This window comes from Ischnura elegans, chromosome 7, assembly GCF_921293095.1.
Source record: "Ischnura elegans chromosome 7, ioIscEleg1.1, whole genome shotgun sequence".
Classification (NCBI taxonomy): domain Eukaryota; kingdom Metazoa; phylum Arthropoda; class Insecta; order Odonata; family Coenagrionidae; genus Ischnura; species Ischnura elegans.
The window spans coordinates 1,639,964-1,667,136 of record NC_060252.1 but is presented as its reverse complement, the minus strand read 5'-3'; the positions used below and the strand labels follow the sequence as shown (position 1 = coordinate 1,667,136).

Sequence of the window (27,173 nt, the reverse complement as noted above, 5' to 3'; positions counted from 1 at the left end):
AAATAGTGTATTTTGTCAAAGGTCAGATGACTGCTTGGAGTGGACCAAAATATAACTCCAGTTACGTGTTTAACTTACGTTTCAGACCTTAAATAGCCCAGAAGTTTCGGCAATCAAATAATGAATCATGGATATTCATTCAGCCACTATGGGCCAAAAATCAATATGAAAAATTATTTTTTCGCGGGTAAGTAGGTTAAATAATAATGGAAGATAAATGAATTCTTCATTTAAATTAAGATCGGTATTTGAAATAATGATACAAATATGGATAGTTTTCTATCTACGCACCGGTACTTATACTTCCGTAAACCTTTGAATCGTGCTTACAAACTTTTGGCCAATTACCTATTTTTACAAACACCCTTACTTAATTCACTTGGACCTAATTTCTGATGAGTTTTCCCGACTATTGCTCTTTATTATGAATGGGGCAACAAAACAAAAACTCCAGTGCAACTTTAAAACTTCGTGCCGTGGCATGTAGATATAGTCCAACATAATCAGCATGGCATATCATTGAAGCATCCACCTTCGGGGTATCATTTGAAGGATCCTGATTCCTTGATATGCACATAAACGTATTTTCCTTTACACTAATCAGATCGACCAAAGTTTTCCAATGCACACGCAGTTCATCGTAACTTAAACACCTTGCACGCTGATGAGATAGAACGAAATGACGTCTCATACCGAGGAGCCGATAGCAAAGCGTTTTTGTCCGCTAAATATCAATGCACATTAAATATTAATTATTACAAAAACTAAGCAACAATGAATGCTGTTAAACGAAAGTAATGACCCACTTTATCTAATCAACTGCATTTCAATCGTGATCCTCCCGGGTGCAAATACTCTCTTGCGGATAAAATTGAAGCGCCGCTATATGTGCGAGTGAAAAACTTGCCATAGAAAAGTATTTGACGATATTTTATGATTTTCTGTTGGCCTATTGTGGATCGGAAATTTCATTTTTTGCAAAATGAGGCCATTATCTGGTTCTTACTCTCAGGTTTTTAATAGGGTAGTTTCCTTCATCAAAGAAAACGAAAGGCATTGATTGCGATTCGTTACCCATCATTAGTGTATTCATAATGTACAAATGATTTGGTTTTAAAAATACCAGTTTAGACAAATGGCAATGGTCAATTTTAACCTCATTTGAAAAAGGCCTGATAGGCGCCCATGCGATACTACTCCACGTGACGTCACAGGGACCTAGTTTCTATGCGAGTAGATAGGAGTTTCACATCGTCTGAGATTACCAATGATCCGATTATCCGATCCAATGATGATTACCATGAGGCACAGAGCTCAGGGAAACATGTCTTAATAATCACTTATTAAAATTGGCTATGGTCGGAAAGCTTCCTTTGTTTGATAAGGTATTAATAATCCTTATTTAAGCCAAGCGCTATCTGCTAGCAGGGTAGTCTGGTACCTGCTAGCAGCCTGCATCGCAGCGGCGCACATATCCTCGCCCCAAGGTCACCTCACACGGCGTCAGCGGGAACCAGAATGACGTCACACGGGCTTTTCCCAGCATTCATTCTTAGCCGTCGCGTTTTCGCGCGATTGAAATTTTTCACTTTTCATTTAATCGCGAAAATAGATATCGTCATTTAAAAATCTAAAAGTGTGAAATGCGTACTCAAGGAGTAATATTCTTTCGATTATGGCATTAAAAAATAATAGGAAACCACCCCTTTTCGACAAGATTAGGAACAAGAAGCTGAAACGCCTATGAAGTTATGGACGTCATTAGCCGAAATATAGCCTTCTTCACGAACGTTAAAGAACGACCGGAAAGATCGTTTAAATCCTCCTTAACCGTGAAATAGAGATGTTTTTCAAACCTCGCGACTTTGCACGCTACCAAAATGGCGATTTTCGTCTTTGCGGTTTATTTTCAGAGGAACTACATCAAAATTCCCGTGCATGGAAAGTTTGGAAAAAGTCTTTAGCCATAGCATACGTAACTTCGATATTCATGTACTTTTGTGCATCTGGGAAATTGAAATATACGTATTGGCCATTTAAAAAATAAAAGATTGGATAAAATTTAATTCTTAACAGCTGTTTGTAATGTGGCGATGTCGTTCTCTCTATAAAAAGAACAATGAATGTCGCCAATCAAACATTTTGCCCGTGACGAGATGAAAAAGACGACCGTTCTCTGGTTAGTGCATTTCGCGTTCTTCTTCACTCTTTTGACCGTGGAAGCTAAACGCTCACTTTTAAACACTGTTTAAGGGATAATGGGGAACATGCACAATTTTTTAAAGTACTAGAATAAGAAGGTCCCTATCTCAAATGTACTTACCGAAAATTTCGCGGATGAATAATGTTTTTTAGCGGAGTTATGAGTCTTTGAAAATTGAAATTCATCGGCTGCTTGAAAACACGACGTCATCGGAGCGTGACGTCACGGCACGGAATCCACTGATGACTGACTGAGGAAGTGGATAGAAAATTGGTCTATGCAGGGGCTCAAACGTAAATATGGCGTAAATAATTGCTGTTTTAACGTCAAACAGCAGATTGTGAATATGTTGGGTTGCTAAGGCGTTATTGAAACAAATGAAGGGGATTGTTTGGTGAGATTTGGAAGCAGTCGCTATTTTTCAGAAAATCAGCCGCCATATGGAAGTTGACCAAAAGTAAACTGTCGTATTGTCCTATCTTAAATCCCTATTAAGTCAACTTATTCTTTGAGGAACTACTACAGATCTCGTTGATGATTTTTACTTCTATATATTGCAATCAAGAGTCTGCCCTTGTACTCTCTTAGCGAAGTGAATGGTGTACCGTGCGATAACGTCAGAGGGCGTTTCAGGTCACGTGACATCAAGCGATATTCTGTCACCTTTAGTAAGCATTTAATGACGTTTGTGTAGTGCTAGGAGTGTTTTGGGTCATATATTTGGACTCGTGAGAAAATTGTCTATTCAATAAGACTTACTAGCATGATGAACAAATTTCATGCATGTTCGCCATTGTTGTAGTGGAATAAACATTGATTAAAATTATATATTACAAAACCCTTTGGAGCTCCAGCAGAATTCTGTACAAATTCATGAAGTTCAGCGTTCCTTTGCCTTTTTCCAGCCGATAAGTCTAAGTTGACTCGTCTTTCTCTCTTTTGTTTTTGGAACTCTTTTTTTTATCCCACTCTCCATACTACTCCTCATTACTTACTTGGTCGATCCTTTTTTTCGCCGTCATTCATTGGCTGCAACACATTCGTTTAGAATGCTTCCACTCTTATTGTCTCTGATTTCCTCGCCCCAGCTACTGCATTTGACTTGGTAAGTTCTTGTGGGCAGTCTCTGACGACGCACAAGTTTATTCTCTTTCTTCCCCTTCTGAGTTTTCCTCATCCCATTGACGCACGAGGTGAGCAGGGAGAAAAAACGGAGCGTTGTTTTTACAAATTTTCGATGGGACGCAGCCCATCTTTCTCAAGATGGGCTGCGTCCCATCGAAAATTTGTAAAAACAACCTTTCCCCGTAAGTTCCTCACTTTTATTTTATTTTTCGTTTTTCTGTCAATTTCTAAGTTTTTTTGTGTGCCCACCCTAGGGCAAGAAGAAGTTCCTTTACATTATTTATAATGCTCGTGTGAGTTTATTTCAAACGTGTGTATATATATACATATATATATATATATTTATATATATATATATGTTCTAAGTTCTAAAACTCATATATATATCAAATTCACATTCACACAGGTCGCCACAGGCGAATATACAATCATAATAACATATAATAGAAATTGAAACAAAGAGACAGAAACATTTATGCAAGACGATGACACACTGCGGCGTGGAGATGGAATGCAGGCCGAAAACACATGGAAAAAGTTCACCTGAACCGGGAATCGAACCACGGACCTTCTGCTTTCCGGGCAGATGCTCAGACCACCGAGCTATCCAGGCTAATCTAATCTCCAGTGTTTTCGGCGGGGATTTATACACCAAATCCCCCGAGGTCTAGCCCTATCATTTGGCCAAGAGATCCCACATAGCATGTTAGCTTATGTCAAGCTTGATTTTTCCTTGCCATGTCAAGGTTGAATTTTTCAAGCCTCTTTCCAGCCTATGTCAAGCTGCCAAACATGATTTTCCCTTGTCGTGTCAAGGTTGAAATATTTTCTGGTCAGAAAGCTCAGTCACTCACAAAACTCACTTACAACTCACCACTCATATATAACACTAACTCACTCGCCTGTGGCTAGCAAGAGCACACAGTGTTATACCACCTTTTATTACCAGCTTGCATTGCTATGTGGGAAGGTGTCATACCCTTGATTCAGGCTTGTTTTTTCAAGCTTGCAACAACCTTGACTGGTGGAGACTAGTTAGCTTGATTCAAGCTTGAATCAAGCTAACAGGCTTGTTTTTTCCAGGTTGCTGCAAGCTTGCAGCCTTGATCAGTCAAGCTTGAATCAAGCTTGATTCCAGCTTGCATTGCTATCTGGGATGGCTCTGGGCGTAGGTCCCGCCACGAACGAAGAATTCAACGCGGACAGAAGAAGAAATGGAATTAAAGATGGTCACAATCACACACACAGTAGGATAGATATAGCACATGCGTTTCGGGGAACGCTGATCCCAAGAAGAGGAAACGAACCATATAGGTCTCATACATTTCAAATTCACATTCACGAGTATTCAAGACTCATTCGGATTCGAGATTCACTCGGTTCATTATGAACGTTTTAAAGAACCGAATCATTGCCTCGAATCAAATCCCATCTGAATCCTCAAAATGAATCGAAATTTCTCCCTCTAACGGTCGTAGTCGAAGGGTTGAAAAGCGAGTGAGGGCGAATCCTCGCTCTCTCCCGTCCTCTTCGACTATGCGCTCTTCAGAGCAGGACCGCACGCGAATCGGAATCGCACTACGTGACGTCACGACCGAAATGTGACGATCGAATAGTGCTGGTAAGAGCGAAAGAGTGCATTTACGGTGGATTGGATTGAAACACGGCCACAATGGTGAACAAGTGTCTCGCGATTCATTTTTTCTTTGAATATAGCAACAAAACCATTTCTTACGCCGGTTATACTTTTGGCCCCATCTTTTGTAATCGACAGAATTTTATCGAGGGGAATATGATGTTTAACCATGCACTCGATTACAACATTTGCGATATCTTCTCCACGCGTCCGACTTTTGAGTGGCAATAATCCTAAAAGTTCTTCGTAAGGGCCTGAATGAGACATAAATCTTATAAAAAGTGAAACTTGAGCTTCATCATTTACGTCACATGCCTCGTCAACTGATACTGATAAAGCCGAAACCAATTTCAGATCTTCAATATGCCAGGCTGGTGGTAATATACGGGATTTTAATGATTGCCACTAATCAATTCCTTTACCATGTAAAATTTACTTAATTATCGTAATATAAACTCAGAATAAGAACTATTCCCTGAAAAACATTTTGCCTAATTTTCCAATTTTCAATAAGTTCATTCGTTCATTTAGCGGAGAGCATATTCATTGGATAGCAGGAACAGCAGCGCTACAAATCACGACTGACTTTTATGAGCGGTTCTCCTCGGTGATCGCAATCACACTTAAAAATCACCGTTACTGATGAGTAGCAGTCACCGATAACCCAGCTAGCATGCTAAACTTGCTGCAAGCTTGCCACAAGCTTGTCATAACAAAGTTGGAAGTTTGCAGCAAGCTTTTCATGACAAGCCTGCAAACTTGCTGCAAGCTTGAATCAAACATCCTAGTTACGCTTTTTCTGACTTGCTTCAAACTTGTCGCATCATACTCGCTGCAAACTTGTCAAGTTAAAGCGGCTGCAAACTTCTTGTGCCATACCTGCATACTTGCGGTATCATACCTGTTGGGTATTATCACGCACGACTCATACTTGCCATATTACTCCTACTACAAACATGTCTCATCATGTGCAAGGGAATATCCACTATTTTTGTGATCACACTTGCTAAGGGAAAAAGTCTTAACCCATTTATGCCTTGTGTTCCATTTTTGGAACACCTGACGCGACTTTCTATTTTAATGACTACGACTCATTATACACCAATATGCCCCGGTTTTTCTTTCTGTACCTCTTTATAAAGATAATTCTATTTCGGGGCATATAGAATCAGTCAGTTTTGCTAACCTATCACAGCCAGTGAGTTGAGAAATATATGAGTGAGGGGAGAAGTATTTCTTTTCTAGGCGGTTTTTATGAGACCATCTCAAATGTTATGTTAATAACTATTTGCCATTACGCCCAAATGTTGTAAAATTTTCCCTGCATGTTCAGTAATAGTTAACTTGTAGTACTTTAAGAATAAATGTTTGAATCAATGTATTTTCTTTTAGTTATAAGCTTTTATTTACAGTGTTCCATGTTTGGAACGTCACTAGGCAAATCCACTACTATCATGCGTGCACTATAGGCGCACCGAAATATTCACTTTAAATTTAAATCAAGTAAGCAATTAGATTTTATGCGACTGAGGGAAACTTTTATGCTATGTCTTGGCTATAGTCAGTTTCCATGTCAGTGAAAGAATAAATACATCCATATCCAACAGATTGATTGTGAAGAGAGAGATGAAAACACATGAGTCACCCTGTGCACTCATCCATTCGGCACCGAGCCCTCTGGGTCACATTGACGTCATGGACACTAATCAATGGGCGACATGCGGCTGCTGCTTGAACCCAATATTCTTCCCCTTTTCTTTTTAGCAGAAAGTTCATACTAAGTGTTCGATTCAGCCTCGATACCTTAAGTAAATCTTTTATTCTTTCCAAAACACCCGCGAGTCTAAAAGAACGCTTCCTTCTTATTAAACATGAACTCATTATTACAGATTTCCTAGTTGAGAGTTTCCATCGCCTATCGATACCAATTTTTGCTCATTTTTACTTTTAGAACCACACCAGGCGATGAAATAGACGATCACGAACGTATGTATATAGTTGAAATAATGTTTCATGAGGTAACTTCGCGATATGGTTCCAATATAGATTCAAAACTACACCTTTTAGTATTCCATACAGTATTTATGAAAAAACTGCACCGGTTTCGACCTTTTCAGGTCTTACAAAGGGGTGATCGATAATGATCATGACCTGAAAAGGTGGAAACCTTCGACCTTTTCAGGTCTTACAAAGGAGTGATCGATAATGATCATGACCTGAAAAGGTGGAAACCGGTTGGATTTTTAATGTATACTGTGTGGAATGCTACAAAGTTTATTTTTGTGTCCATAATATATATATTTATTAATGAAAATGCTCATGCAGACAATAAATAAGTTTGCCTTTGGCGATGCTTTTTTTGTCAAATTATTGTCAAGGTGATTGGTTGGTTTCATCCAATTGGATGAAAATTTAGAACCCTTTCTATGTATTCGGACCAAACCGAGTTTGGTCCAAACGATAGGACCAAAAGCCAGCTGGATGAAATTTTGACCGTGGGAGACGGTGCGCGTCAGTTGTATCAAAATTCGATGCAAATATTTTGATTTGAAATTTTGACCGTGATAGGCGGTGCGCGTCAGTTGTATCAAAATTCGATGCAAATATTTTGGCGCAAATTTGACCTTGGGACATCGGATTAATGCAATTACTCAGACACTAGACTGAAAAGACTAGACGTGAGAACACACTATCATCTCCATAAACCAATCTGCAAAAGAATTTGTGAGGCAATACTCAGTCAGGCTAAAGAACGATTCTCTGTTACTTATGGCATCTTATGGCATCGGTCCTTTTCTCTTTCGAAAATTTCCCGAATTTAACCAGAAATTCCCAGAAAAGTATTTGCATAGTGTGCGTGAGTTACAGTTATTCATAGAACAAGTTCGTCTGCGGAATGAGCTTGAAATAATTTACATGCGCGAGGACTTCCGAAAAGTCTCCAGTTTCGTTGCCCTACTAGGATTCATCGTTGACAATAATATTCAAAACACATTCAGTAAAACAACTAAACCACTAAAAATTCTTGCCACAATTCCGATGACAACTAGTGAAGCAAAGAGGTGTTTTTCAACCCTTAAGCGTGTTAAAACATTTTTACGTAGCCTGATGGACGAGAACAGGCTCACTGCTTTGGCGATGTTATTAATTGAAAAAAGTTCCAGGATGGTATCGAAGGTTTCAATGACAAGGTGATATACAAGTTCGCTCAGAAGAAGGGAAGGAGAATGAATTTCACCTACCACCACTTGTAAAGGTGTGATTAGAATAGTAGGGTAGTTTCCTTCATCAAAGAAAACGAAAGGCATTGATTGCGATTCGTTACCCACCATTACTGTATTCATAATACAAAAATTATTTGGTTTTTGAAATACCGGTTCAGAAGAATGGCAAGGGTCAAATTTTATCCTCATTTGAAAAAGGCCAGATTGGCGCCCATGCGATTCCACTCCACGTGACGTCACAGGGACCTAGTTTCTACACGAGAGGATAGAAGTTATACATCGTCTGAGGTTACCAATGCATGCATGAGGCGCAGAGCTCAGGGAAACTATGTAAAACTGTGTAAACTATGTTAGTGCTTTATTTACAAATGTATGTGTTCTTAAATGTAGATTTAGCCTATAATAGCTGCAAATTGATTCACTGATTGGGTGATTGATACAAATTAGTAGCCCAAACTGTGACATGTGTGATTGTATGGAATATTGAGCGTAAAAGTAAAAATAATTCATTGGGAGGAAAAATCTGAAATCTTCAAAAAGTCGATAAGTTTTCGAGATATATCGAGTTGAATTAGAATGGGAGCCTTATGGGACTAAAACTTTTAAGGTTTTTTCGGTATTTACAAATGTGTCAGGAACATGACATTCTCTTGACATAAACTAGATTTTTGGGTTGATTTTTTGGTGTGGTTGTCATTGCGACGAATTGATATTTAGTATTTTTTATGATATTTTGAAAGTGCCCCATGCTTTTCTTATGGCACTACGTTAATTTTTTTGACCAACTTGCAATCATCGCAGGACAAATTCCTTGAAACGCAAGATACTAGATTTTTCGGTTGATTTTTTCGCTATCTCGGAATTTTCATATGTCGAAACAATTCCGAGGAATAAACGATTTTGTTTTTCCATTGTAGAGGTGGTCGAATTTTCAATATCGGATTTCGGCGTTGAGACATGTGCCATGTGAAAATTTGGAATCTTCTAGATACACAGTTTAGGGTTCTTCGAACCCGGGTTCTTCGAACCCTAACGTTTCAGCTTACTTTCCCCGTAACCCTCTTGGTTAATCCATAATTAAATTCCGAAAAATATCCTGCACGCGAAAAATCATTGTCGCCATTTTTTTGTGGAGCATACAACCTTAAATATCTTAACAACCATTTCAGCTAGATGAATGGAATTTTCAGGGTAATAGCATCATTAAAATAGCCAACTTTTGCATTGGTGATAATTCCGCTCGATCGATTCATGTGCGAGTTCTATCGATACCAATCTCCTTGGATACGCTTTAATCGCTAATAACTTTTCCGTTAATCAAGTTTTAAACATGAAAGTCATACACAAAACAACTGATAATGTCATTCATCCGACAAAAGTTAAATCAAGCGGATCGATAATTAGACTCGACGTTATGATCGATACAAGGTTACATTCGATGGAGCCATTTTTCAGACCTATTTACATAGTTACGGGGATAAAAATTTTAACAATACGTAAGGGAAGGAATGAATTATTAATTATTATATGAGTAATGTTTCCTAATGCAGACATATCAATATGAATTTATATCTTTTTGTAATAGGCCCCCGTAAGAAATACACGCATCGCGTCTATCTACGTCACGAACATAAGAACATAGGCTGAATTTTGAAAGCGGGGATAGTAGAGAAGGCAGGGATAAGGGAGTGACCATAGAATGGAAGGGATATCAATAGGATTGCGGATCAGATGTCAGTATAGTCGAAAGTACGATTCGATTAGTATAGCAAATACGCAAATTGGCATAACTTGATTAGTGTATACGTTGGACCAATGAAACTTGGTGAACGGGTATATCTTGGTATTCCTCACTATTCTCAATGGTAATATGTTTTGTATACAGTCTCACGTTCGATATATATCGAATCTACTTTTTCTTAAAATATATCGAATTGCTATAACATGTAGGATTTTACATCCAAGGACATAGTTGACTATGGATTAAATATTAGATACCAATAGACTGGATTTTAAACCAATAGCATCGCGGATTTTACAGTACAGATGTCAGTATGATCGAAAAATCGATTCAATTATTATAGCAAATACACAAATTGGTATAACTTGAAAAGTATACCCGTTGGACCAATGAAATTTGGCGAATATACACATTTTGGTATTCCTCATAATGCCCAACAGAAATATGTTTTGTATGTAGTCTAACGGGCGATATATATCGAATATGCTTTTACTTCAATTATATCGAGCTGCTATAACATATAGGATTTTACATCCAAGGACTTAGTTGACCAGGTATTATATAGTAGATACCCATAGACTGAAAGTTAAACCAATAGCATTGCGGATTTTACAGTACAGATGTCAGTATGATCGAAAAATCAATTCGATTATTATAGCAAATACGTAAATTGGCATAACTTCAATAGTTTTCCCGTCAATGAAATTTGGTGACTGGGTACATATTGGTATTCCTCACTATGCCCAATGAAAATTTGTTTTGTACGTAGTCTCACATTCGATATATATCGAATCTACTTTTTCTTAAATATATCGAATTGCTATAACATATAGGATTTTACATCCAAGGGCATAGTTGACCAGGAACTATACATATAGTAGATGACCATAGACTGGAAATAAAATTAATATCGTTGCGGATTTTACAGTACAGATGTCAGTATAATCGAAAGATCGAATCGATTATTGTAGCAAATACGCAAATTGGCATAACTTGATTCCTATATAAGTTGGACCAAAGAAATTTTGGAAATGGGTATATCATGATATTCCTCACAATGCCTAATAGAAATATGTTTTGTATATGGTCTCTCATTCGATATATATCGAATCTTCATTTTCCAAATTATATCGATTTGCCTTAACATTTAGGATTTTATATCCACAGGCATTTTTGGCCAGGAATTATAGAGTAGATGACTTTTAACTGGAATTATAATATACAGCATAGCGGATTTTACAGTGCAGATGGCTGTTTAATCGAAAGATCGAATCGATTATTGTAGCAAATACGCAAATTGCCATAACTTGAATAGTATATGCGTTGAACCAATGAAATTTGGTGAATGGGTACAACTTGGTCTTCCTCACAATGCCCAATGGAAACATTTGTTGGTTATGTCTCTCATTCGATATATATCGCATCTACTTTTTCTTAAAATATATGGAATTGTTATAACACATAGGAATTTACATCAACGGGCAAAGTTGACAAGGAATTATATGGTAAATGGCCATAGACCGGAATTAAAATTAAAGGCATTACGGATTTTACATTACAGATGCAGTATCGAATCGATTATTATCGAATCGAAAGATCGAATTGATTATTATAGCAAATACACAAATTGGCATATCTTGAATAGTATATCCGTTGGACCAATGAAATTTGGTGAATGTGTACATTCTGGTATTCTTCAGTAATCCCAATGGAAATATGTTTTGCATGTAGTGTCTCTTTAGATATATATCGATTCAGCGTTTTCTTAAAATATATCGAATTGCTGTAACATGCAGGATTTTACATCCGCGGACGTATTTGACCATGAAATATAGGGTAGATGACCAAACGGGAAGATAAATCAATAGTATTGCGAAATTTTAATTTCACGGGTCAGTATACTTGATAATTCGATATGATTATGGTAGCAAATATGCAAATTTTCGTATCTGTCTAACTATTGATGTTAAACCGAAGAAGTTTTATTAATATGTTTATTATAGCATTGTTCATTCTGCACCATTTAAATATATTTGCTTTCCAAGCTCCCATTCGACACATATCGAATCTACGTTTTTGTAAAAGATATCGAACTGCTATTACTTATAGAATTTAACATCTACGGGGACAGTTGAAAATTCTTTGGTTCTTTCTTTAATTCAAGTTTTAACCGTATTCATATATTTATTGTAATCAATTCGTTTTGTTGTAATAAACCTTCCTTATAAAAAATGACAGCAGTGAGAGACATACATCGTCAGTGGAATCCGAACATTACATCATTATTCGAAACATATTTATTCGGATAATCATTTCATTAGTCTCTGTTCGTTTACTTTCTAAAAATGGTGTTTTTAATTTCATTAAGTTTGCTGTATTCAAACATTATAAATCAAAAATAGGTGAGTAAATCAAGAGGTGATACAATCCTAGGGTAAGGGCCGATATACGAAAAATCGGCTACATTTCATAAGTTCATCTACTATACACTCTATATGTTTCTACATTGCGTAAATCATTCACATCAAAACGGTTTCCCGAAGCATTTATCACCGTGGTTACTAAGAAGGTCTTAAGTATTGTTGACTGTGAATGAGCGTATTGCCCGCCTATTTCACTCATTTAAACGATATTTTGGGTGTTTCTTTCGCTGTTTAACCACTTATGGGCACATGACTCGAAAATATGTTACACATCTATGTTCCCACCGCCCTATTTACCCGCTTGATGAATTCAAGCGCCCAATCGACTCGCTAGATAAACTACTACCATCCGCCTCTGGTCTTTCATGTAAAAATTTAAATCTATCCATTGAATGCCCAATATATTAAGAACTACGGATATGGGATCAAGGAGAACCTTCAGGTATATCTCAGTATGTCAAGTAAATATGAAAATCTATCCTTAGAATGCAAAATATTTTAAGAACTTTTGGTATTGGAGCAAGGATAACCTCCAGGGATACCTCAGTTTTTTTATGTTAACATGAAAATTGATCCTTAGAATGCATGATATATGATTAAGGCTCCCGGATACCATTGGACACATTTCAGTTGTGGTTCCTCCCCCTACCCCTCAAAAACTCGGCCTACTGGGTAGCGAGCTTAGCCGTCTAGCAAGTGGCCTTGGACTCGAGGGAGGGCACATGTGGGGGGGGGGGGGGCAGCAGTGTTTAGGGAAGGTGATGTGGAGGGGAACGGGTGTGGATGACTGAAATTTTGGAAACTTGTGTTTGTGACTGTTGAACAGCTAGGTAGCCGAGTGTCACCGCGCTTAGTCTCTCCGTCGCATGGAAGTAGACGTATCTCAAGGCAACATGGCGGATTACGGTGGGTTTGTATGTACGAAAACAATCTGGGAGTACGCCCTCCTTTCATTCATTTTCCTCTTCAATTCACAATGGAATTCCTTTCCATCGAATCTCGTATTTCCTTCCTTCCTACCTCTCATTTACCCAGCATTCTTTCTGTAACACAGTTTTGTCTCCTCCCCTACCATGTCCTACACTTCGTCCTTCCTCCTCGTCTCCATCCGCTTCACTTTCTCCGCTCTTGTCCACCTACTTTTATCTTTTCTCTCAATCGTATCTCGCGAATCTTTACTAACCACATACATTATTAACTAACCAAATTATTTTTATTTATCCGTAGAATCATCATTAAGAGCACATTTTAAATTTCAAATAAACAATGATAAAGTAGGAATCCCATTTAGCCATTGCTTGCAGGATACCTCAAGACAAATGACAATACGAATTGAAAAAATAGTAAGCTCAGACCAGATACGAAACATAATAAATACTTGAAAAGATAATTATTTGATTTTAAATCTCAGCCTGTCGTGCAAACAAACTATATTGAGCATTAAAGGCGCTATTAACAAATTATTTTATTTGGATTTTCTACATTAAGTTACCATTTATTTAATCTTTTCAAAAAAGATGTTGAACTATTTGACTCTCTTATACTTCATGACCAGCAAGGAAATAATTTTGCCTTAAATATATAAAAGAGCGTTTGAACGGTAAAATTTGGCGTCGGCAAAATATATATGCTTTTAGATGGTAAGTTTAATACATTGGTTTCAGTTTCTTCGAAGAATAAAGATCTTAAAGATCTTTAGGTTTATAATCACTTCTGGGGTGGAAAATTTTCAATACTTTGAAAAGGTACCAAACTATGACGTAAAGGGAAAACTGTAAATATTCAAATATAGGGAATGACGGTTCAAAATAAGGTTTTATAGCAATCAGTATATTGCTTTTTGGAGAATAAGCATTCGATTGCTCGCCAACAGAGTATCAATTAGTTTACTTTTGATTGCACTAACACATTATTAATAGTTTTGATAAATTGTGAGTAACAATTGTCGCTAAGGGAGTAAAACGTTGCGTGGATAAATTTAAATTTCCTGGTAATTCGTTTAACTTAATTTTGACTTTGGTCTTCTTGTGATTAATCCTCATGCCATATTCAATGGATCTCTTGTCTAATGCATCCACTAGAGCCTGCAACCCTCTTGCTTACTGGCTGATCAACGCCTGATCGTCCGTGAACCTTACTCATTTCATATTACTCCTCCAACTTTTACTCCAGCTCCCAACTCATCCCACGCTTCTCTTACCATCACCTCAGCATATACGCTAGAAAGCAATGGAGATAGCGAAGTCTTGCCCCACTACTCGGCCAAAGCTTGCCCTCCCAGTTTATCCGTCCGCTACCTTCACTTGCGCAGTCTGGGCCATATAAAGATTACAAATGAGTCACCTATCCCTCCAATTCATGCCTATTTTCTTGAGAATATTCATAGCTTTTTCCAGTCCACTCTATGAAATACTTTTTCAAAATCCACGAAGAAGGCAAACACAACCTGATTATATTCTAGGTTCCTCTTCACTAGGGACTTCATTACCGCAATTGCATCTTCACTTACCTTTTCTAAATTCGAACTGATCTGCGCCCAAGTAATCGATAGTCCTTGCCTCTATTCTTCTATTTAATATCCTTAGTAGCACTTTCGCCTCGTGCGATATTAACCTTACACTTAGTCGCGAAATCCTCCGGCAAGGACCCTTCCTCATATATCTTGCGTACTAGTTCGAATAACCGTCTCTTACCATTCTAACCTACATTATTCTGCAGTTCATAAAGGATATTATACACCCCACCACTTTCCTAGGCTTCATATCAGGGAGAGCTCCCTCGATTTCCGTGTCTTACAATTAGAAGCAGCCTCTTCCTTGGCTCAAGATTATGCTCCACCACTGCCCCTTCCTTTTGTATGTGAAATCTTTCCTTCCTGTTTCTGCTGTCATACAGATCCTCCTCCTATCCCGTCCATATACTCTGAACCAACCTTGGTTTGCTCACCCTTCCATTTTTTAGCCTTAATTTTTGACATGATTTGTCTCTTTTGCCGCCAAAATGGCGACTTCACCTTGACGTACAACGCGTCTACCTCTCGTTACTTATGAATCTTTCCCGTTTCCTCGCAGTGCCTCTCCTTCTTTTCCACCAATTCATTCTCGCCTTCTTGATTTCTCACCGTAATACATGATTACTTTCCTTAGAAATTTCCCTGTACTGTGTCTTCATTCTTCCACTTCCTCATCACCGCCATATCTTTTTTAGTTTCCTTCGTTATCCAAGTTTTCTTTGCCATACGAATCTCCACAAGTTTCCAGTATTCTCTCCTCTTAGTCCCATTAAAGTTTCAACGTTCTATTTCCTTGCCTTTATTTTTTCAAGTCTTTTGAATATTACGTTGCGTTCGTTCGCCGTTGGCTAATAATATAATAATTCGCCGTTGGCTAATAATAATGGCTAATAATGGGTTGGAAATACGCTATTTTTCGCCATTCCTAAATCTTTGTTTTACTATTATGTGGTCTATCTGGTGTATCTCCGTATCCCTTGAACTCTTCCTGGTGGACCTTAGATCATTGGATAATTGTATCATGTGTTAGTGATGAATAACTTGTTTCTCCTGCAATAAATTACTGATTTCTCTCCCCGGTCGTTTCGCGTTCCTAATCCAAAATCTCCTATTTCGTAGCCCTTCTTCCCTTCCCGACAGAGGCGTTATAGTTCCCCATAACAACTTGATTTTTTAAACAAGGGATTTCACTTATTTTTTCCTCGAGTAGTTCATATGCCTCGTCTACTTCTTTCTCCATATAGCGGACTTGTAGACTTGAACTACTACTAGGTTGGTAAGTGGCGCCTCAAACTCTACAACCAGAATTCTTATCGCTTACCGGATTTATTAGTACCGTTGTCTTGCTCACAGCTTCCCAATAAATACTGAAGCTAGTGTTAACGTTCGTCTCTACGATATCATATAGCTTCCACAATACTTATGTGGGATGGAAGGTGACATAAATTCTACCAGCCTTATTTGGGCAATTTCTGCGTCAGAATTTATTTGTTTTGTTGGTCTGCGGAGCATCTTCTAGATCTGTATTTGTAGCATCTCTTGAGTCAATATAAATGTTATCAACTTGCTCATTGCCAATGATGCTCGCTGTGAGGTGGATAAAAATACTGAGTTATCAATGCCAACAGTAAAATAAGTTTCAAACAAGGGTGCAATACCACTTCACCGATGCTTTCTTCATGAAAAAATATGCTTTCTCTTCTTTGATTTTTACTTGCGAAAATATTATTTTTTTATCTGTTAATGCAGTACGCATGGCGGTACTCTGTAAAGAAAATTTTTAATCCCTTTTTAAATGCATTTCCCGACAGCAGTCTTTCATGTAAAAACTAACGAAGCATCACATATCTGTAGCAAAAATTAATTTTATAATTTTTTTACTATTTTCCTTTTATAAATGCTACAGATTAATTCATTATTGGTATCGATGCACGATGGACTCAATCAGTTTGGCTGTTTTCAGGCCGCATATCGTTGGTGGACGTTGTTACCAATGTTAGAATGGGCGTGAATGTTCACATAAACTATCTACGCATAAAAAGTTAATTGCTGAAATTGCTAAAAAGCTATTTTTATTGGTGAAAATTTTCCTTTGGTCTTCTGGAGACGATTACTTATTCTACGAAAGCTTTCAGTTCGAGACGTGAGTAAAACAAATATAGCGGTGTATAAGATGCTTTTGACGGCATATTTACTGCAAGTATTGGCTTCGCGGGTAAATCGACGAAATTGAGTACGAGAAGGTGCACATGTTTTATTAATAATTAAAGGGTATAAATAAAATTCTAGAGTAAGTAAGGGCTGCCAGATGTTGGTACCAGATGATGGCTCAGTGAGCCGAAACGCGTCGTACGCATTAAAAATTCTAGTAGAAAAGTGCTACGAACTTTTATTTATTTAAATATGTCTAACTTCCTCCAATTGAAGCCTGAATCTGTTGAACTTATATGGAAGACCAAGTGGCAACATCAATGGGCACACGAACATTATGTCAATCTTCCGCCGCCTACGAACTAAGGCCCTGTGATGTGAACGAGCGGTTCAAGTACGCCCATAATAGCTACCCCGTTTTAGCACTTGCGTGATTTGAATTTGTATAGTCTCTGAGGAAGCATCCAGTGCAAGCATACATTCCAATGACTTCTATCCGAGATTAAAACATTCTTCGGGCAGTTCCAACCCAAGGGAAACATAGGATTATTCTGATAAAAGAAATAAACATTTGTCATAGTGATTTTATTCTAATTTTAACTAACCAGAAGTCATTCACTCGCTACCCGGGAAAATGTACCATCATTTGAAACTAATGCGCATTTTTTTTCTGTTTATAAGGCTTTGTTGATAATGATTAAACTGTGAGCGAAATTGTAGTAAAAACGAAGGGTCTAAGGATAGACGAGAGACGAATAGGACAGTGGGAAGATGAACATCAAATCATCGGATTTTTATGCAGCAGAATATCAAAATATGCGGTGTTGCGTAGATTGAGATGACGCGAATGCGGAATCCTTTCCTCATTCGTGCATCCTGTTGCCTCTTTCTAAAGTTATGGAGCCTTGAATCAATGACATATTGTGCGATATGATATTCTGTTTAAATTTAATATAATGAGAGACACAATACTAGTCCTAAAATATTTTATTAATTTTTAAGTTTCCAAAAAACGACTCTCATTCCACTGAGAAATTAGACCATTACCTTGTATGTAGAAATTACGAATCCGATAATGCTGCCGTATCTTTTTTATTATAACTAACTTATCTTAAGCTTTCTTTTCAATTGTTCACATAGCCAAAAAAGACGTCAGATGTAAAGAAATTCTATTTTAGGGATCAGAGAGTGCAAGTGTGGGTTAAATGAGACCGATTTCCTAAATATTTTGTTGGCAATTGACAAATGCATCTATCTTAGAATAAGCATTAGTTTTCTATGACTTAAGCAAACATATTGCCAAGTATTATTTATAGTACAAGTTGTCCGAGGGTTCTTGACTTGCACGTCAGAAAGCACTTCAATTACAAAAAATTGAAAATTTCGGTAATAGAACACGGACGTAAATCTGCACACTGGTACATGATGCGTAACCTATAACGTGGTCCGAAATATCAAGAATTACATTTCCTTGTTGCCTTAGTCCGTGAATTGTAAATATTTCGTAATTTATCATTGTTTTAGGTTAAATTGAAAGCACTCTTCGTGGAAGACCGTCACTGCATTTCGATAGTGCAAGTGAGAGGTCTAAACGTCGAAAAAAAACAACTAAAAAGTTTTACTTTACTGGAGGAATCAAGTGTAGCAATTTCCATGGAATTTGCGAAAAACACTCCAGGAAAATGTCTAGAATTGCCACAAACTATGACCTTTTCCATAGGCTTCTGCTTACGTCAGATCATTTCATTTCTTGTTCTGCTGGGTTTACCCGTGAAGTAAAAAAATTACCAGAGGAGAAGAAAAATCTTCTGGTAAATAGCGAAAATATTTTATAATATGAGGATTCTTTATCCTCTGACTCAGAATAGAATTTAGTGTGGCACACCTTTGTTTTGAGAAATTTGCAATAAAAAATATTTGTTAATGGTATTAATTTTTATTATTACGCTTCAATGACCAAACTTTCAGGTTTAATAGCAATTTTCAATCATCACATACCTTATCAGAAGCTACTACCATAGCTACAATACCATTTTAATATTCAGCCCATGTTCACAGTAATTTTTAACATAGTTAAAAATGGAAGAAATTCTGTTTTTCCCTTGATGTTCCCATATCAAAATTTCTACATGCCCCTATATGGTTCCTATGGTTCCCGCATAACTTTCCCCTATTTTTAAGTTTTATTGCCCTCCTATACAATGTTCTGGACTAAATCATCCTTAATAAGTTTCATCGTGTCCTTAAAGTACCCAATTCGCAAAAGGTTTCATTCATTTAGCAATACTTGAGATTACAGCGATTTTTGGCTTTCAGCTTTCTTCGATTTCAGCCCACTGTGCAACGGCACATGTGACATGAGTAACGGCTCACTTATTGTTAGAGGGCTCTATTATAAATAGCTCATTTATCATGTTTTTTATTTGGGAATGGCTCATTTCCATTGTGTCTTTGTTGTTTCCTGGAGCGATTGATTACTCATTGAATCGTCATTTTGAATGTCCAACAGTTCTCTGAACGCCGTCATTTTCATTTGTATATAAAGAATTATCCCCTTTGATTGCATTCCCCAGAATGGGTTCTCTGGGTAATTACCTGTGCTCTTCTTTCACAGGGTATTTTGGGATCTGGGTTTGCCCTGAAAGTGCAGCAGAAGCAACGACAGAAGCACTTCAACAGGCAAATCCCCGCGGCGGCCATGTTGATTCAGTGTTTGTGGAGATGCTACGCAGCGGACAAGTCATTCAACAGCATAGCCACGTGGAAGATTTACATCAAAGAAACAGCGCAGCCTAACCAGAACCCAACGACGCCACTCAGCAAAGTGAGTACCATTGAAAAGAAAGATCATCATGCAAAGATAAAAATTCTCCTCATCAATGCCACGCAAGTTTTTGTTCAAGTGGTTTTTCCTTAATAAAATGAGGTCGGTATTTACAAGGCGGTAGCTGGGCAAGCATCGTGAATCAGACCCCAACAGGTATATCAAAGATTTTGTTCTAATATTAGGTCTTGGGTAGCTATAATACCATTTTAATATTCAGCCCATGTTCACAGTAATTTTTAATTCATTTAGGAACATGATTTTCAAGCTTGTTTAAATATTTCCTTCCAACATATAAAATGAGGAAATGAAAGATATAAAGTAATGGGATATTTTTTGGCATTTTTTTATTTTTCCTAGTTTATTTAAATTTTTATTGCAGCAATGAAAGAACAGCCTTTGAAAATTTATAATTTTATTTATGAAAAGAGAACTGAGGCATGTCGCATCCCGACGCCTTCGCCGGGACGTAACGACAATCGCGAGTCGCAAGAGTCGAGTGGCTGCCTCCTGACTCGCGGGTGTGGTCGAGAATCGGGGAAAATATGAATAAAATTCCCGCTGGATACTAGTGAGGGTATTTATTGAGAGTAAAATACAGGTCCCCTCTAATTACTCCAGCTCGTCGAGACGCCGGAGGGATCCAGCCCGGCCGCTTCCTCTCTCTGGAGAGAACTGGGGACACATCCTCCTCTTGCGTAGATAAAAAGGCCAAAGGGCTCTGCTCTTCATCATGATGTTGATAACAGCCCACCGCCCCCCAAAGGCAGGCATGACCAGAAGCAGGGCCATGTGGGGGTGCATGCAACATTCATCATGATGTTGATAACAGCCCACCGCCCCCCAAAGGCAGGCATGACCAGAAGCAGGGCCATGTGGGGGTGCATGCAACACCTCCCCCTTTTACCAGAGAGAATCGTCCACACGATTCTCTCGACAAACTGCACACATGCCAAGCAGATATACATACATGTTACACACAAAAAAAACATGAATGCTGGAGTCACTGATACAAAAGTGAAAAAAAATACACACAGTTAAAGCACTAACGTTTTCCCGATTGTGGCGTATTGCTACCACCCGTTCTCGATACTAATTGCTGGCTTGAACCCGGAAGGGGTACCAGCGGTAGATTTACCGTATCAGATGGTGGACTTTGATGCATTTGTTCTGTAGATGTATGCACCTTACTAACAATTTTTGGCTTAAAGATTATACATAAATCTTTACATTCACGGCGTCCCCTGTCATCTGAATACGGGATCAACCTTTTTAAACAACATTTACAACAACAACAATAAATCATTACAAGTAATATGAGAATCAAAGATACATAAGTAAATGTAGAAATTTTCTTGTGCTCATAGATGTGAGCTTGGTCCCAACTCTCTTTTTCAATTAACTGCTCCACCTCCGAGACCTTTACACTAGCATATTTTAAGTCATCCAAATGCCGAATCAAAGGCGAAAACGGCAAGTTTAATTTTAATCTTGCAAAAGATACTAAATCCTCCTCTGATAAACAGCAATCAAAGGTCAATGAAAGAGGAGGTATTACATCATCCTTGGAATTATTATATTTAAGGTTTATATCACCCTGGAGAATAGCACCAGTGCTATAACCTTTGCAATAGTCATTAAACATTAATTTTCCTGTGCCACTTATGGTAACGTCGTAAGGGTCATCACCCTTACATAGCACGGTGACCTTTTCAGGTCCTGGAGAAACAAATAACCACTCCCTCGATCCTAAACGAGTCCAGAATGTTTTTTCTAACGACACAATTCTTCGATCACAATTTAATGGTATTGAGGAAGCTGATAGAAGCAACTGAGTTTCACAATCATCAAGCACGTGCACAAGTCTTAGTGGGCATGTTTGCTTACACAATCGTGCATTTGCACTCACCAATTTACAATCAGCAAAATCTTCTCTGGAAAGTTTTGTTACATATCTCCCACTTTTATCTAGCAGCAGATACTCTCTCTCCGGCTGGATAAAAATAAACTTCATTGACGTGCCGTTAATCTTAATAGGTAATGGTATTACATGGTACACATTAAATCTTACTAAGTTACTCAAGGGAATTGAAATAACATATCCCAATACGTGATTAGATAGAAATACATCCAGCTCTAGCATTTTGAGAAGTTTACTTCGGTAAGCCACACTTTGAGGGAAAGGTAGGGTTAGGTCTTTAGGAATGTCTGCCTTGTGCTTGTCAAACATAGTCATTATTTCTTCTGGGCTAATAATTTGTGGCTGCAGCACTCCCTTTTGCGCGTTTATTAGTGAGTCTATCACAACAGTATACTGATAGGAGAGTTCTCCGATGGCTTGACTTAACTGTTGGACATGTTCGTTCCCTGATAAGACCAAAATAATATACTTTGTATGATCAATCAGTTCTCCCGTTGTTTTATCAATATAATTTTCTAACCTTCTCAATCCTTCAGAAAGTATTTTCTCATTTCCCTCGACGTCTATTAATGACTGATTGACAGCTGAAATAGTGGATTTCATGAGAGTTACTTGTTTCTTCACAATAGTTAGAAGGTCCTTATTTTCAGCTTCCAGGTTACCTATTTGCCCTGTATAGTACAATGCATCTGCGTCATCCAGGGTCCCAAAAAGAACTTTACTTACTTCCCCTATAAAATTAAAAAGGCCTCTTCTTCGCCTATCAGGAGATCTCGAACGGGAAGTTAACTGCTCCATTATGTCCTTTAGTTTATAAATTCTATTCAAATCATTTCTCAGTCCATGAAACGTAGTTCGGCACCCAGTCAGATGAATCCACGAAGCATTCTGATATTTCCTGCAGAAGTCTTCAGTTAACGAAGCATAAGTATTTACTACGGCCAAGTTTCCTTCCAGTTGAGTGACATTTACGTAGGTGACTAATTTCCATTCACTACTATACATTTCCGCCTCTCCTTGTGAATCGTAATACAGCCCAGGTGATTGTTTGTACTCTTCTATTCTGTGGTCTTCCCCCTTTCCGATGGTCGCGAGACTCAAACAGAGGAAGATGCAGGCTCCCATCTCCATTTTTAGGATCCTGCGGAAGATTAGAAGAATAGCTTTAGCCGGTTGGCATGGACTTTCACCTCCGACCTCTTCCTTCTTATCGTAACATTAACTCCGTCCACCCCTGTGACATCATACGGACCGATCCACTGAGAAGATAATTTCTTTGAACGCCCCCTTCTAACGGCTTCGTCATGCAACAGGACCCTATCGCCCACTTTAAATATCTCCAAGTGAGTAGTCCTGTCGTAAATTTCCTTACTTCTTTGTTTTGCTTTTAGTAAGACTTCTCGGGCCCTCATGTGACTACTTTGCATCCTATCCCGCAATTCCTTCACGTAGTCGTCATACGTGTACGAGGGAACTGAGGGGTCCTTTTGCAATATTCCTGGGAGGTTAGCCTTTCTCCCGAACATCAACTCATGCGGAGAGAATCCCGTTGCGCAATGCGGTGTAGTGTTATACACAAAAATGGCGTACTTCACCCACTCTGTCCAATTTGTCTGGTCATCCGAGATGAAATGACGTAAAAACTCTATCAGAGTTCTGTGACTTCGCTCTAGGGCTCCGTTCGATTCTGGATGGTACGCTGAGGTCTTCAACTTTTTTATTCCTAGTAATCGGCACGTATTACTGAATATTTCACTTAGAAAATTAGTGCCTTGGTCAGTTAAAATTGTTTGAGGAACACCGTACTTCAAGATGATATTATCTACAAACGCTCTTGCCACTGTGGTTGCATCCTGTTCTTTTACTGGGATTGCTTCCGTAAACTTTGACAGCTCGTCTTGAAAAGTGAGCAAATACCTACTTCCGTCATCTGTAACGGGTAGGGGTCCCACGATGTCGAGGCTACATTTTTCAAACACGCATTCAGGCGTAGTGGTTATCTCCAACGGCATCTTAGTTTTCCTCCTGGTGATTTTATTTTTTTGGCAACTCTCGCATCTTTGAATGTATTCTTCTATGTCCTTTTTCATTCCTTTCCAAGCATGATACTGCTTGATTCGTTTGTACGTCTTATTCATTCCTGTGTGTCCCCCAAGAGGTGAGTCATGATATTGCTTCAATATTTCTCTTTTTCTTTCCTCGCATGGATTGGCAACACCATCCGTCTTCTCTTCAGCATCCAAAGAGTAAATTCTACTTAACGCGTCAGCATTAGCATTCTCCGATCCCTTCTTGTATACCACATCGAAATCGTATTCTGCCAATTTGATTCTCCATTTCATCAACCGAGAGCTCGGGTCCTTTACATTGAATACCCAAGTCAGCGGCTTATGATCTGTGACTACGGTGAATCTTTTGCCGTAAAGATAAGGACGGAAGTACTTAACTCCCCATACGATGGCTAGCATTTCCTTCTCCGTCGCGGAGTAATTTACCTCAGCTTTACCGAGCGTACGGCTTGCATAAGCCACGGGCGGATCCTGCCCAATGATGCCTTGAGATAATATAGCCCCCAACGCGTAATTGCTCGCGTCGGTCGTGAGAATGAATGGGCGTGAAAAATCTGGGTATTGAAGAACTGGCTCCGTAATCAAAAGATTTTTCAGTTTTTTAAAAGCATCTTCTTGCTCGTCCTTCCATTCATACTCTGCATCCTTTTTCAATAAATCATGTAGAGGTTTAGCTATCAGTCCAAACCCCGGTATGAAGCGGCGATAATACCCCGCCAATCCAAGAAATTCCTTCAGCCTTTTTACTTTATCCGGCCTGGGGAAATTTTCCACCTTCTCCACAGTCGAGGGATTTGGTTTGACCCCCGTCTCTGAAATCACATGCCCCAAGTAGTTCACTTCCTTGCGAAGAAACTCACATTTTTCCGGCTGCAATTTCAAGTTGTGTTCCCTTAGCCTTTGGAACACTTCTCTCAAGCGCTGATTGTGCGTAACTAGGCTATCTCCATGCACAACTATATCATCAAGGTAAACATAACAGTGTAACCCTTGTAAACCACTCAATACCGTATTCATAAGGCGCTGAAAAGTAGAAGGAGCTCCTTTAAGACCCATCGGCACTCTTTGAAACTCATAGTGAGCTCCTAAGGCACTAAACGCCGTTTTAAATTGGTCCTTCCGATCCAACGGGATTTGGTAGAACCCACTTGCCAAATCTAATGTGCTAAAATATCGTGCCTTTCCCAATTGATCCAAAATGTCTGTAATATTTGGCAATGGATAGGCATCGCCCACCGATTCTTCATTTAATTTTCTGAAATCCACCACTATTCTCCACTTTTTATCTCCCGTAACGTCAGCTTTCTTCGGTATAACGAGTATTGGGGAGTTCCATGCACTTTTACTGGGAACAATTATCCCCTCTTCTAGCATTTTCTCCATCTGCCTTTTTACCTCTTCCTTTTGAGATTCAGGGAGTCGGTAGGGTCGAGTATTAATGGCTCCTCTTAAATTGGGAGTGGGAATCTCGTGACTCAACGTCTTAGTGTGCGATAACTTGTCTCCAGGCAAATAAAACAAATCTGCGAATTCTTCGCACAATTCAGTGATCACTCTCTTTTCTAGATCACACAGATGCTCTTGCCTCAAGCAACTCCGTAAAACTTCTTTCCTTGACAAATTATTTTCAACATTGCATTGAATTTCTTTCATATCAGTATCCACAGATTCCAACTCAACAGGGGAAATCTCTACCTCTTGTTCCTCATCGCTGATATTCAAAATGCTTCCAATGCACTCTCCCATCTTCCCCTCCGTCAAAGCTGATGCTAAGAAGACACCCTCTTTTATCTCTTTCTTGTTTATCACTCCCACCCCCGTGGATGCAGTAGGAATTTTTACTCGCACTTCACTTCGGGAGGGTATAGATATTTTTCTAATCTCCTTAGTTACGTCTTCCATGGATTCTTTTGAGTCAAAGTCCATGAGTAGGCCTCTCATGTAGACCCTTTTTTGTGTACAATAAATCACTGCGCCAAGATCATTCAGGAAGTCCCTACCGAGAATTCCATCTACTTCAAGACGAACATCGGCTCCCTCTATCAAATGAAAACCATGTTGCATCTCCTTCCCTTTCGCCTCCAATAATATAGCCGCTTTCCCTTTTGTCTTGATGGGCTTATCAGTAATGCCTCTTAATAGCAAGTAGTCCTCCGGCCAACACCTGGTTTCCCCCTTCAAGGACTCCATTTTAATAATACTCACATCTGCACCGGTATCAATTAGAAGACGCAAGATGCCTCGTTTGCTCTCTCGACTCTGGAAGGTTATCGTATCGGCTACGTCACAGCGACTCGGCCCTTTCGACAATTTTCTTACTTCCGACAGACGAAAGCTCTTATCTCCTTTCCCATTCAGCGACCGCGAGTTATCATCCATAATTTGACGCGGCTGTGGCGATCCATTTTCGGAGGATTTGGCTCTTGGTCTGCGACAGTCTCTTGAAAAATGGCCTAATCGCCCGCAGTTAAAACATTTCACACTTTCTACCTTTTTTATCTCCTTCTCTTTCATGTTTACCTTCCCTTTAAGGTAGCATTTTTGCGCTGAATGCCCAGGCTTGCCGCAATTTTCACATTTAAAATATCCTTTCATATTCCCTCTTTCTTTCAGTGACAATATGGCACTCTCCTCTTCTAGGGCGACTTCTACCGCAGCAGGCAATAGTATAACTTCTCCCTTACTCCTCACAATTGTTTGTATGCGATCATTAGCCAGCCCTTGAACAAAGCAAGCTTTCGCGAGATGGTTAACTAAGGCTAAAGCGCCGGCGATCTCTTCCTCTTGAGATACTCGTCTGGCCGCTTCCCTCAATTCAGTTTGCATAGAATCTATGCGATTACCCCAACTTGCAATGCTCTCCGTCGGACCTTGCTTGGAGTTAAACATTGCGCATGCGTAATAGTCTAGGGTACGTCTTGTAGCATAGTTTTCTTCTAAAATAGCTCTCACCTGGGGCCACGTGTGAGCGTGATCTCTGACGAGAATTTTTGAACGAGCATCCCCCGTTATCCGAGCCTTCACGAACTTTAATAATTTGTCATGATCGATCGGATTTACTAACTCGAACACAACGTCCACGTTTTCTAAAAACTCCCGGAGTTCTTTCTTGTTCCCGTCGAATGGCTTATTAACAATCTTTATGGCTTCCGAAATACTGCAGAACGTTCCGCGGCTATCAAGGCCTTCTGAGCTAGTCATCGTTGTGACGGACATTATGACAAGTAGCAGACAAACTTAGTAAGGGCGATACAAAGGGCAGAGGAAAGGAATCAGGGTGGCTTACTTACAGTAAAGGCGACTTCTCCTTTGTACCCTCTCTCAGCGCAGCTTCCTCTCTAGAC

At 38.9% G+C, this 27,173-nt stretch overlaps 1 protein-coding gene across 2 annotated transcripts in view; it reads left to right on the top strand.

Annotated features, from left to right (window-relative positions):
• Positions 1 to 27,173, top strand: part of LOC124162349 (potassium voltage-gated channel subfamily KQT member 1-like) — a 377,689-nt gene that overhangs the window by 237,242 nt on the left and 113,274 nt on the right. For both annotated transcript variants that reach the window (XM_046538857.1, XM_046538855.1), the window contains exon 7: positions 19,630 to 19,839. In XM_046538857.1, the coding sequence (XP_046394813.1) occupies positions 19,630 to 19,839 (210 nt within the window). The remainder of the gene's footprint in view (positions 1 to 19,629; positions 19,840 to 27,173) is intronic.